Source organism: Mustela nigripes, chromosome 11, assembly GCF_022355385.1.
Source record: "Mustela nigripes isolate SB6536 chromosome 11, MUSNIG.SB6536, whole genome shotgun sequence".
NCBI classification, from domain to species: domain Eukaryota; kingdom Metazoa; phylum Chordata; class Mammalia; order Carnivora; family Mustelidae; genus Mustela; species Mustela nigripes.
Window position 1 is genome coordinate 20022446 of NC_081567.1, and position 14470 is coordinate 20036915.

The 14470-nt window shown below is 38.4% G+C and overlaps 1 protein-coding gene across 1 annotated transcript in view; it reads left to right on the plus strand.

Annotated features, from left to right (window-relative positions):
• MOSMO (modulator of smoothened) overlaps nt 1–13607 on the plus strand; it is a 60490-nt gene extending 46883 nt beyond the window's left edge. The window contains exons 2-3 of the mRNA XM_059415951.1: nt 6591–6803; nt 12763–13607. Coding sequence (XP_059271934.1) covers nt 6591–6803; nt 12763–12947 — 398 coding nt within the window. The 3' untranslated portion in view covers nt 12948–13607. The remainder of the gene's footprint in view (nt 1–6590; nt 6804–12762) is intronic.
• Nucleotides 13608–14470: the final 863 nt, after the last annotated feature.

Here is a 14470-nt window from a genome sequence, read left to right on the forward strand (position 1 = left end):
CCAAAAGCAGTCACTTAACCAACTGAGCCACCCAGGTACCCCTGATAAGGCAGATTTTAAAATAGAAATTCACTGCTATCTTGTGCTTAATGTCTTTATAGGATTAGACCCAAGACCACGTTTATGGAGTAAGGGCTGAAAGAATAAGCTACAATGAGAGAACAGTGTTGGTATGATTTCGTCAGTTTTAAAATGAGATATGACCTCCAAACTACAGTCCTACTTGCAAACAGCTGGTAACAGTTGTATTTTAAGAAGAGATATAACAGCCAGTGGGGTTTAAGGGAAAAGAAAATCAAACTAAAAAGATTAATGATTGTTCTCTGTTTACTTGCTATCTAACAAAACATTTTGTAATTTCACTCTATTAGCAAAGCATTCTCAATCTCAATGTTCCCAGCTTTCTGTTCCTATAAAATACAGACTGTCCCCAGAGCTTTTATTTCAGCAAGTCTGAACTTGCGTTATGCTTCATCTTCAACGTGAACCATAGACACTAAAGCAGTTGGGCAGGAGAGTGATGTTCTGAGTACTTTTTATGACTGGCAATCATGGCAACCATCAGATGTCAACCTTTTATTTTGGAATATGAGTTGCATGAGTGTACTGTTGTGTTAAATAATTGTGTCTACTACTGCCCTGTGTATTTTTTAACTAAAACAAAAATATTTTTACTTCCCTGAAGACATGTAATAGTTATTTAGTTGCAGTAGCTTACAAGTATTATCTCATCATTTATTTAATGCTCACAGAAACTTCTGCTGGAAGTTTAGGAAAATTATGGGACCTGCCCAGGTATGTCAAAGCTATGATTCAGATTGTGACCCATTGGGTTTAACCTCTGTGATGATGGACCAGGGACTTCTGAAAACCCTCTCCTCCATAAATGCAATGAGAATACTGGTAAAATTGTCAGATCAACTTTTTCAAAACTTCAGAAATTAACTCAGGTTCACAGCAATCCAAGAAGCATTTGTTTAAGAAAATCACCTGAATCTTCTCAAGAACAGCAAGCTTTGTGGTAGTTTAAATTATGCTAATCGCACATCACCTCTCCTCAGCTACACAGTAGCCTTGAAAGCCAGTAGCCTTGCAACTTTGATAGTCGTGTAAACCAGCAGCTCAGCAACCCCTTGAAAGGCGAAAGGGTCTGGTGTTCCTTAAAGCCCCATCCTCAGAGAATTGCTACCATTTGATATGTCAGCTTACTGAGAATCTCCTCAGGCCTTACCTTTATTCAGATTCAGAGCTTGCTTAGTCTCACCCCCAGAATATTTGTTCAAAACAATCAGCAGTAGTTGTTTAACATTGCAGGTACCTAGGTGGCTCAGTTGGTTGAGCATCTGCCTTTGGCCTGGGTCGTGATCTCAGGGGCCTGGAATTCGGCCTCTTGTCAAGCTCCCTACTCAGTGGGGAGTCTGCTTGTCCCTCTCCCTTTGTCCACCCCCCCTTTCATGCACTCACTCTCTCTCTCTCTCTCTCAAATAAATAAATAAGTAAATAAAAATTTTTAAAGATTACAGGTACTTAGCTGAGGTGGTATTATTTGACATTAACAAAAGGCTAACTAAAAAACATAAAGGAAAAGGATGGCCAAAAGAGTCTTTGAAAAACTCCAACATATCCCTCGGAGTCTGTAAGGCTATACACATATTTAGGGCTTTTCACATATCCAGGAAAGACCTATGAAGGTCTTAATTAATCTCTTCCCTCTAGCTAACCTTGAGGCTCTATGCAAGCAGGAAGAGCATACTAAGGCAGAGTTGTTAATTGCTTAATGCATCAGTGAAAATGTACCACAACAGACACAGAGAGAAAAGGCTGAGTGACACCAATTCAAAGGACTTAAAAAAATCTTATTCCAGGGGCATCTGAGTGGCTCAATCAGTTAAGCATCTGCCTTCAGCTCAGGTGATGATTCTGGAGTCCTGGGATCGAGTCCAGCATTGGGCTTCCTGCTCAGGGGGAGTCTGTTTCTCCTTTTCCCTCTGCCCCTGCCACCTTGTGCTCTTTCTGTCTGTCAAACATATGATTTTAAAAAATCTTAAAAAAAAGAAATCTTATTCTAGCCATTAGCTGACTACTAAGCTAATGGAACAGAGACACAGCAATGATCCAAACTCTACAGAACTTTCCAGGAAAGTCAGTAAGCTGTAATAACAATAAACCCTGGGGTTGGGAGGATTTGATTTCCATAGTTGTCACATTGTAATATCTTACATTTTAAGTCTTCAACTAAAAATCACGAAACACAAACAGGGAGGTATGGCCTATACACAAGAAAAATAAAAGCAGTCAGTAGACACAGCCCCTGAGGAAGCCCAGATACTGGGGTTACTAGACAAAGAGTTTAAATGTACATGTACAAGTTTAGCTCTTGTAAGTGCATTCCAAAAAATAAAGGAAATCATGTATAAAGACCTAATGCAAGAAAACAATGTCTCATCACATAGAGAATACCTAATAAAAAGATGGAAATTATATAAAGAAAAAAGAAATTCCTGAGCAATAACTGAAATGAAAAGTTGGCAGAAGACTCAGCAAATTCAAAGACAAGTCAATTGAAATGATTTAATCTGAGAAGCAGAAAAATAATAATAAATGAATAGAACAATTGAGAGACCAGTGGGGTGGGCACCAGGGTGGCTCAGTTGTTAAGTGTCTGCCTTCGCTGAGAGACCAACGGGACATTACCAGGCCTTCCAGCAAATATATCATGGGAGTCCTAGGAGGGGAAAAGAGAAAGAAAGGAGTTGAAAGAATAACTGACAAAATAAGGACTGAAATCTCTCCAAATTTGATGAAAAGTTTAAATTTGCACATTGAAGAATCTCAACAAATTCCAGGTAAAGGTAGATTTTAAACCACACATAGACAAATCATAGTAAAAAACCAAAGACATAAAATCATGAAAAACAGCAGGAAAAAAGTGTATTTCCCTATCCACAAGATCCTCAGTGCTGCTGACAACTGACTTCTTCTCATCAGAAACCCTGTCATCCCACTGCCCTCTGTGGCCAGGTAGGCAAGCACTTACTAGATGCAGTTAGCTCTGACAGACTCTGTTGGGTTTGTGTGTCTGCTTTATAACCCTTGTGTTTCCGATTTTCTGTGGCACAGCTTTTACTTGTAGTGATGACTTGCTTTATAATCATCCTCATTGTGGCAACAGACATGCTCAGACTGGTTCAGTTAAATCTTTTCAGCAGTGTCTAGATCTATAGATGATGAGAGTCAGAAGCCTCTTTGGTTAAGATACCCACTCAACAGTCTAAGACTCATTATGACTTCCTTTTGTGTGTAATGCTATACAGGTGAGCTACTGAGAGGCATGTGGGATGCTGTAGTTCCTAGTTTGGTTTCCTTTTTCCTATTGTGTGCAAGTCTTTTATTTGGCTGGATTGGTTACCTAGGAAACAGCTGCAGGGTGAAGATGGATTGGTTGTTTGAGAAATGGAATTACAGGCCCCTTACAGAAGCAAAAGACCTGTTGGGTAAAACAAAACAAAAATCAGTGAATGAGCTTGTGCCTAAATTATTAATTAGTGCGCTTTAGGAAATCACCCCAAGACAAGGTCTGTAGAAGAAACTATTTAATGCTATGTGATTTTAAATACAGCTCGTTTTAAATTCTTTTAAGTTCACCAATTGCTTATTAATTCCTGCTTCGTGCCCACTGCTGCAGGCCATTCTGGGGGTTACCAGTCAAGTGAGGGGTCAGTTCCTTCCTTCAAAGCCCATTTTCTGTTTGAGATAAAAAGAAATTACCTTAAAATCAAGTACACGAGGGGCGCCTGGGTGGCTCAGTGGGTTAAAGCTTCTGCCTTCGGCTCGGGTCATGATCCCAGGGTCCTGGGATCAAGCCCCACATTGGGCTCTCTGCTTGGCAGGGAGCCTGCTTCTCTCCTCCCCTCTCTCTGCCTGCCTCTCTGCCTACTTGTGATCTGTCTGTCAAATAAGTAAATAAAATCTTTAAAAAAAAAAAAAATCAAGTACACGACTGTGTGCTATGTCCAGAGAATTTGGAGGATGTAAAAGATCTTGGCTAGTCAGCATAAGCAATGGATTTGAATCTACAAGCGGGACATAATTCTTTGAAGTAAAAGTTGAGATTTAAAGACCTGGTGTGAGTTTGGATACTAACAGTACCAGAATTTACAAGAGGTAATAGTAGCAGCACAGGTACATTTGCAGATCTCTTTCCCCAGACAGCTTATGGAAAATATGTGACTATGATAGAAACTATGTTGACTTAGAGTCTTACTCATGAAAATGAACGTTAGCAACAATGTTGAGTCTTTGTACTAGACTGTATAATTTATTTAGGGAAAATCTATTTTCACTGTAAGTGTGACAGAGTATTAGTTTTTGGAATCTCTAACCACTATAACAGTGCTGGACACAAAGACATTCAATAATTCACAATTTTGTGAATTGCTTTTCTTATATACAGCATATCTTATGACTATCAGCTAGCTTAAGCCTTCTTTTCTTCCAGAACGTAGCTGCAGAGTGTTTGATCTCAATTTGTGGTAATGAGGACTTTTGTAAATACAGGAACATAATTCTTTTAAAGCTGAACATCTGTCAGCTTATTTCCATTTGCTTTGTGGAAGGGATAGCTCTAATTTTCATTTTCTTACTTGTTCTGTTTGTATTCACCTGGTGTGGTATGCCAGTCAGGAGGGGAAGCAGGAACAATCCCACTCAGATCTACAGGCACAGGAGGTTATGTTAAATTTGAGCCCTGGGGCACCTGGGTGGCTCAGTGGGTTAAAGCCTCCGCCTTCGGCTCAGGTCATGATCCCGGGGTCCTGGGATCGAGCCCCGCAGAGAGCTAAGCAGAGAGCCTGCTTCCTCCTCTCTCTTTGCCTGCCTCTCCACATACTTGTGATCTCTGCCTGTCACATAAATAAATAAAATCTTTAAAAAAAAAAAAAAATTGAGCCCTGACGCTCTTTGTCATGGCCATAAACGGAAAGTAAGAACTAACCTAAGATGGGGCGCCTGGGTGACTCAGTGGGTTAAGCCTCTGCCTTCAGCTAAGGTCATGATCGCAGGGCAAATGTTTTTGTTGTTGGTATTGTCATCATTTTTGTTCAAATTGAGAAAATAATTAAGACCCCCCCCCCCAAAAAAAAGATGCAGAAATCTTTTATGCTTTCAATGGTTCCAGAAATTTCTTGTGTTTTAAGCAACATTTTCCCATTTGCACTTGCTTTTAAAGGGAGAAAGAAACAATTTTCACTCAAAAGTAACATTTTAATTGTTCTTAATGGGAAGAGAATAAAACAAATATTTTCCCCTTATCTGGTTTTCTGTAAATTAATTTATCCCACGTTTGATAGAGGAGTTCCTTGGATTTGATACAAGAACATGTTTATGTAAAAAAAGCACCTAATGGCCTCTGCCTTCGGCTCAGGTCATGATCCCAGGGTGTTGGGATCGAGTCCCACATTAGGCTCTCTGCTCCGTAGGGAGTCTGCTTCCTCCTCTCTCTCTATGCCTGCCTCTCTGCCTACTTGTGATTTCTGTCTGTCAAATAAATAAATTAAATCTTCAAAAAAAAATAGCACCTAATGTTTTACAAAAATTGCCATCATGTTATGTAAATGGGAGAAGGGGCATTTGAAAAATTATCACTAATGACTTTATGCTTTTCTGCTGAAGCATACTAGTAATGGTTTAGCAATCTGAACACTTGTGCATTGCACAGGAGTTGTTGAACTTACCACAGGGAGGAACCCACTAGTTTTCCCAACATTTTCTTGAATTTAATTGAAAAGTATTTCTATTGTAATATTCTTAGACCTTTCTTTTTCTTTTTTTAGATTTTATTTATATGTTTTTGTTTATTTATTTATTTTAGAACAAGAGCTTGCAAGCCAGGGGAAGTCCAGAGGGAGAGGGAGAGAGAATCTCAAGCAGACTCTGTGCTGAATACAGAGCCCAGTGTGGGGCTCAGTCCCAGGACCCTGAGATCATGACCTGAACCAAAACCAAGAGTTGGATGCTTAACCAACCAACCCCCTCCAGGCACCCCTGTTCTTAGGCCTTTTCACTTTAATAAAATATATTGGTTCTAATATTTAATCCATTATTTAATTGTGTCTATATATTATGAGTAGACGTATTTCAAGTTTGTCTACAGTTTCCTGAAAGGTGTTTTTCTCCTCATCCAAAATCAGATAATATACAGTGAGTCTTGGATCTGCAAATAGAAGAGTTCCAGTTCTTTGGGCTAGTGTGTAAGCTCAGCAAGACCAGGAGCTCCATCTGTCTTGTTCACTGTTGTTTCCCTGGAGCCCAGAACACTCACTGCCTCATACAAAGTACTCTGAAAAGTATTTGCTTAATGAATGACTGAAAGAACTGCGTTTTGTGAGGTGGTTTTTTTTTTTTTTTTTTTTAGTTCACTTTGTATGTTAAGTGTAACTACAATGGAATGCTGAATAGTGAGACTCAGTGGAATTAAATGCCTGCGTGACCTACACAGAAATAAGATTTAAGGACTAAAGGAGTGTTGGTGGGGGATACTTCTCAGGAAGGCCAAACCTATTAAAATACTCCCACCTTCTGCATCTCCCCAGGAGCACTCACTGTGGGCCTCGTGCGACAGTGTCAAACAATCCATGGACGAGACCGGACGTGCATCCCACCTCGGCTTCCCCCAGAGTGGGTCACCACACTGTTTTTTATCATCATGGGAATCATTTCATTGACTGTCACATGTGGTTTGCTGGTGGCTTCCCACTGGCGGAGAGAAGCTACAAAATATGCTCGATGGATAGCATTCACTGGAAGTAAGTAATCTGTGCTTACTAAATTACTAGAAGGCATGCACACTGGTATTTAATGAAGATATCAAGAATCAGTCATAAGGACTCCATAATCATCAAAGAGCACCACTTGCTGTGGCCGTCATATAGACTCTACACAGTACCATCAGTTCTTCAGAATTCTCACCACAAGATCAAGACATCCACAACATTAATTGCTTTGTATGAAATGCTATATTAATGAATTTTGGTTTTGCTCACATTGTGACATAAGTGTTCCAGGTCTGGGCTCAGAGCTATCACTAGCCTGAGTCTTTTACTCTTCTTGAAGGTATTGGTATCCTCTACCAAATAAAAGTAAATCTAGAACAAAATGTACAGAAATATAAATTAGATTAAGGTGGTGGTTTGTTTTTTAATATTAATTTTGAATTTCTACTGTGAGTTGTGTGACCATTGAAAAAACCAACACATTTGGTTAATAGTTATTGATCAACATTTCATACTCCATTAAGCTCTGCCCCAGGGTATGATATATATTATACATTCTCTTGTACTCTACAAAATTCGTTTAATTTCCCGGCACATCAGGGGCTTTTCCCAAGTTAAAAGCAGGAAAAAATGCACAAAGGAAAGATATTTCTGTAATTTTGCTTTCTTGCTTCTTTCTAAAGCAATTTTGCCCCCCCATCCCCTCCACACAGGGGATATTTGTCAATGTCTGGAAACATTTTTGATGGTCACAGCTAAGGGGGTCTTACTGGCATCTTGAATAGAGGCCAGGGATAATGACAAAACCTCCCACAAATGCAAAGGGCAGCTCCCCACAACAAAGACTTATGAGGCCCAAAGTGGCAATAGGCCCTGTTGAGAAACTCTGCTCTAAAAAATAGGATAACACTCCTTATGCCAAATACCACGGGATTTAACTTCTAATTCAATGCCTTATAATTATATCAGGTTTGTGTAAGTTTTAAAAAGTGAATAGTATAACATGGCTTACTTTCACTTGATATTTTCATTTAGAACTTGTACGGTAGGGGTAAGCCATAATCCCTTGGATCCTTATTAATGTTAAAGCTCAGTTTATCCTTAAGACCTTAAGACAGAGATATTAGTTCATGAGTCTCATTTTCTCCCTATCTCTCTATGAAACTCTTTAATGTATATGTTTCTGGCTCTGTTTTATTTCTATCTGTACATCTCCCTTATTTTTAAAATTTAGATCAAGTTGACTTTGACTAAAAAAGTCTTCTCTGTTCTTTTTTTTTTTTTTTTTTTTTAAGATTTATTTATTTATTTATTTGACAGACAGAAATCACAAGGAGGCAGAGAGGCAGGCAGACAGAGAGAGGAGAAAGCAGGCTCCCCACCGAGCAGAGAGCCCAATACGGGACTCGATCCCAGGACCCTGGGATCACAACCAGTTAAAGCCCACTGAGCCACCCAGGCGTCCCAAGTCTTCTCCGTTCTTATTAAGAAATGTATAACAAGTTGATGACCTTGTTTGAGGTCAAACAGACCTCTTGAGACCGTTCTTTTCTGAATAGTAGGGTCCGCAGGCAGTTGTAGAGACAGTGCTGCTAAATTAATTGATGAGGAATTTTAAGGGACTCTTTACTCACAGATAACAATTACTTATTCAGATAGAATTCATTCTTTAAGGAATAATATAAAGTCAAAGTGGCAAGATTTAGTTTCTGGATTTAGTTAACATTTGGGAAGGCATATGCTCTGAAAACCAAAAATATAAAATGTAATTTAATAATAACACTACTCTAGTATGAGTCAAAGAAAGCATTAAAATGCTTATGTGAGCCTTTGGTTCTTGGAACCCAATAAACAGAAAGAACTATGGTTATCTTGTTTTTCAATTCCTTTCAACAGATACATAAGTATATGTAGCTATTTCCAAATGTAACATGTTTACCCTTTATTTTTTAGTTAAATAATATAAGTTCTAAAAATAATATGTGCATATAATACATAATTCAAAGCCTAAGAAAGGATTGCCACTGGAAAAGTAAGTCTCATGTGGCTTCATCACCTTTCCATTTAGTACCTCTTTGCTGGAAGCAACTATTGTTACCAGTTTCTGGGATTTCCTACCAGAGGTGTCCTATGCATAGAAACATATATGTATATGTGTGAATGTTCTATGAATATATATTCTATTTATACTGTACCTTGGTTTTTTTAGCTGAGCAATATACTCATAGCTAATGTCATCTAAGTAAGCATAGGACTATGTTACTCTTCTCAGCTTCCTTAAATACATTGTTTTTGTTAACAGGGCTAGTCCACTAGGACTAGTCCACTAGGACTAGGGTGGCAGTTCTGAGAGGCATCTAGCGCCCCCTGATATTTCCATTCAACCTTTGAAAATGTACTTTATTTCTATTGTATGTATTTCCATTCCTCTTAAACTTTAGTTTTGGTAAAAATATCAGGGTAACATTTTCTAACAGGTTTACACAGTGGGGAACTCTCTCAGAGGAGAGCCACACGTGATGCAGCCAGCCTGTGGGGGCAAGGGTAACAAAGATGTGTCTTTTTCTTCAAGTCTGACCCTTATCCTTACTTAACTCTGCTGCTGTAATTTACATGGCCGTCTCCCAGCGAACTCAGTATCTGAGTCTCACCATCCAGAAATCTCCGCCATGGAAGATAAGAAGTGATGTCTTTATAGTCTTATATAGGACCCAAAATTTAATTGTCAAAAGTTGATAGATATTATCAGCATTAATAATATTTTAAGATCTAGGGAGCCTGGGTGGCTTAGTGGGTTAAGCCTCTGCCTTTGGCTCAGGTTATGATCTCAGGGTCCTGGGATCAAGCCCCACATTGGACTCTCTGCTCAGCAGGGAGCCTGCTTCCCCCTGGCCCTCTGCCAGCCTCTCTACCTACTTGTGATCTCTCTCTGTCAAATAAATAAATAAAATCTTAAAAAAAAAAAATTTGTGGGGCACCTGGGTGGCTCAGTGGGTTAAAGCCTCTGCCTTTGGCTTGGGTCATGATCTCAGGGTCCTGGGATTGAGCCCCACGTCGGGCTCCTTGCTCAGCGGGGAGCCTGCTTCTCCCTCTCTCTCTCTGTCTGCCTCTGCCTACTTGTGATTTCTCTGTTAAATAAATAAATAAATAAATCTTTAAAAAATAATAATATTTTAAGATCTAAAGTAACCTCACAGGTCCCAAGAGCTTAAAAGGAAACTCATCCACTTGTCCTAAATCTTGCCAAAAGTATAGAGAACCTAACTCTTTGGATTAAAAACCAAAATTAGATCAAATAGAAGTTTACTGCTTCCTCAGTATTTGATTAAACTTTTCATAACTAATTGGGAAAGTATTTAACTCTTGTAAAATATTAAACTCTACTTTTGTTTTTTGACAGACAGAGATCACAAGTAGGCAAGAGAGGCAGGCAGGGAGAGAGAGGAGCAAGCAGGCTCTCCACGGAGCAGAGAGACCGATGTGGGGCTTGATCCCAGGACCCTGGGATCATGACCTGAGCCGAAAGCAGAGGCTTTAACCCACTGAGTCACCCAAGCGCCCCTCTACTTGAAATATAATCATTAAATGATTACTCTATTATGAAGGATAGATTTTTATTTTATTTTATTTTTTTTTTTTTAAAGATTTTATTTATTTATTTGACAGAGAGAAATCACAAGTAGACGGAGATGCAGGCAGAGAGAGAGAGAGGGAAGCAGGCTCCCTGCTGAGCAGAGAGCCCGATGCGGGACTCGATCCCAGGACCCTGAGATCATGACCTGAGCCGAAGGCAGCAGCTTAACCCACTGAGCCACCCAGGCGCCCGTGGATAGATTTTTATTTTAGAGCAGAAAGTAGAAAAAGATAGGAGTGAAGTTGGCACATAAACAGAGCAAACAATTGTAATATCTGCATATCTCTAAGCACTTCTAGATTATATGTGTTTCTTGCGATTATATGAGTCAACATTAACAAATTGTTTTTAAAGCAATAACTATCCCATTGTTTTTCGGTTAGATTGTGTATAGCTACTTGGATTACGGTTTCATTTTATTTACCAAACCATATTAAGGCATAAGAACTGTTAGAAATTGGTGATATGTAACACTGATAAGAGGGCATTGACAGCACTAATAGTCTTGCTGGTGATGGTGCAACAGAAAGGCCAAAAGATCTAATACTTCATATGTGAATTTTTCATTTGTTCCTTTGCACCTGAAAGTGTACAAATTCACTTATGTAACATTATTTGATGTGGTTGTTGGCCCAAAATGAAGTAGGCTGTCTGTATAATATAAGATAGTCCATCTTGGTGGTGCAAAGCTAACAAGAATGCTGATGTGTTCTATTAACCAGTAGTAATTAAGAAAATGTTACTTTTTAATACTTTGGATATTACCCTAGAGGTATTTCTTCCAGGAAAAGATTCCTAATTGGCTGTTTAAGGTCTCTCCTATTAAATTTGTTGATTGATTAACACAAAAATAATTATAGGACAACTGTCAGCTGCTCTATTTATCCAGGACTTAGTCTGTATTCCTGGGGATATGTTTAACTTGGAGGAAGTTTCTCATTCAGTTAATAATGGAAAGCTTCACCCCTTCACATGCAGTGAGTATAGTAACCTGTCTTCATATTACGCTGAAGAAATGTTTCTGCCTCCAAAGAAATTTGAAGGACTATGAACATTTGACCAATGTACTTTCAAAAAGCACGAAACATTCTCTTGGGAAAGCTAGCCTATCAACAGGTAATTTGTGTACAGTTGGAAGAGTATTTCTTTGGTAGCCCGGGCCACAAGCTGTTTGCTTAAACAGGGGGCCATGGAATTCTGCCCAGATGCTAGGTTTTCTAGATACCTTTCTAGAAAAATTTTAGCAAATAATATATTTCATTGTGTTTGCATACAAAATGCAAAGAAGCCCCCCCCAGCCCCATTTTAATCCGTGTACTCAGAAAACCCGAGAGAGATTTTATTTTTTTTCTAACATTGTCCATAATGAGAGAGAACCACTCTTGACAGTTGACTAATCATCTCAGAAGTCTGAGGTTCTTTCCACTAAGTAATAAATAAGAGTAAGATAAATAGTACTATATTTGTACCTTTTCTCCAATTCCTTCTAATATCAACTGAGAGGAACAGAGAATTGTTCCTCTCAGTTGATATCAGAGTAATAACTGATAATATGCAACATTTATTCAGAACTTACTATCAACCTGGCACAGTGCCAGGGACTTGACATTGTCTTTATCCTTCTAGTATTTACCCCATTTTTAGAAGGGAACCAGAAGCCTAAGATTGCACAGCTAATAAGTAGTGGAACCAGAACACAGCCCCTCTCTAATTCTAGCTCGAGCCCTTAGTCACTATTTTAAGTGGTCAAGTAGAGTTTATGCACAACCTGAAATTAATACATTTCTACTAAATATACAGGAATTCAATTTTTTAATTAAAATTTAAAAAAAAGGGGCGCCTGGGTGGCTCAGTGGGTTGAGCCGCTGCCTTCGGCTCAGGTCATGATCTCGGGGTCCTGGGATCGAGTCCCGCATCGGGCTCTCTCTGCTCAGCAGGGAGCCTGCTTCCTCCTCTCTCTCTCTGCCTCTCTGCCCACTTGTGATTTCTCTCTGTCAAATAAATAAATAAAAATCTTTAAAAAAAAAAAAAGTTTAAAATTTAAAAAAAGAATTGTTTATATAAATACTTACTTAGTAAGTTTGGAGACCTTTCTTATGCTGATACTCAAAATCATCCTAACGCAATTAAAGACTAGCACAGCTTTTCCTATATATAATTGTTAGGCTTTGGGGATATTACGTGATCTGTAGAAGATGTAAAATCTTTTGACACGTGGTCAATGTTTTAACAGGTTTGGCCATGTTATCAATCCACAACCCTTGTTATCAATCCACAAACTTCCTTTGTGCCAGATTTTCATTGTTTTCTTAATCACCAAACCATGTTACTAATGTTGTGTTTTGGTTTGTTTTACAGTGATCCTTTTCTGTATGGCTGCCCTAATATTTCCGATAGGATTTTACATCAATGAAGTCGGAGGTCAACCTTATAAATTACCCAACAACACAGTAGTTGGGTCATCATATGTACTTTTTGTCTTATCAATTTTCTTTACAATAGTAGGACTTCTATTTGCTGGCAAAGTTTGTTTACCAGGCTGATGAATGTCTAAACTGCTCAACTCTTCTATTATTTTTTATTTTATTTTATTTTTTTATTTTTGGAGGGGGGAGGACAAAGGCGAGGCATCTGAGTAGTCCTCTCATAGGAAGATGCTAGGATGAAACTGATGCTGAGAAGGAAAAAAAAATGCTTTGATTTGTTCTCACTATGCACTTTGGATTTAAAAACAAAACAAACAAACAAAAAAACAATAAGGAGAGCCTTTTCCATAACCAAATACAGACAATATTGACTAAATCTCCTGAGCATATTCAGGCAGTCAGATCTGCACTGTGATAGCAACCTAGTGAAGGAGAATGCTTTATACTAAAAAGCATGTGGCCCTTTGTGACTCTGTTGTTCTGTTTTTAACGTCTAATGATTGATGAAAAAAAAGTCTAAGTATTTATGAATCATGGTGGACCAGAGGGTTACAAGAGAAGTTCATGTGGGGCTGGCCTCACCTCCTAAGAAATTAGTGTTCACAGCTTCCTTGTAATGGTATGAGCCTTTGGCACCAGAATGATTTGCTGTTGCATTACTACACCAAGAAGCCAATAGATCAAAACTTGTTTGCTAAAATGTATGTAAAAATCCTGAAATTCCCTATTCTCTGTGTACAAAACAAAAAAAAAAATCAAACACTAAGAGACATGTTGTTGGGGTGGGTGGGTGGGTGGGGGAAATATTCCTTATATTTATATAAATATATATATAATATATATATTTTGCTGATGCAGTATACAGTGTGTATATATGTGTGTGTGTGTGTGTATGTGTGTGTAAATTTATATACACACACATACAAACAGTTCCTGGAAGAGAACTCTGAATGCTTTGCTAGCAAAACACTGTGGTGTGCAAACCTAGAACTCAATAGAAAAAAAAAGCCATTTATCTGAAGGCTGCATAGTGGAGAGAGTCTTCAGTTTACCTCATTCTTTGTAGCAGCCCTTGATTTTAACAGGTTTTGTAATAGGTACAAATAATCCCATGCCTTTCTAGGTCCAATTTTAAGTTAAGCTAAAATTCTTTGTAGGATTAATTTATTTGTATATGATAGTAGAAGGTAAGATCATGTAAAACCTTATAATTTGGGGGATCTGACACTATTTAAATTATTGGCAACTGTCATCTGTTGTACAGGGGTTCTCTTTTTCTACCGGCTCTGTCTGTTACATCAGTAATGCATTTTCTATGTTCAAGCACACAACTTTACATAAACACAAAGTTCACTAGTAAGATCAATTTATAATACTTTGGCTGTCTACAACACTAACTGCACTCTGCTATAAAAACTAAATGTATGTTCTTTTCATGTAAGCATTATTAATATATCTCCTTTACCAAAAAACCTGAGCAATACAGTATTTTCTTTATATGCTATATGCCTTTGTTTGCTTAAAAGCTAACATTTTTGCATTTACTTTAAAGGGCTGTACTAAACCCACAGCTTTACATTTTCTCCTAGAAGCAGCATTGCAGCTAAACCCCGAATCCACAAATAGTTTTAAAATACGGT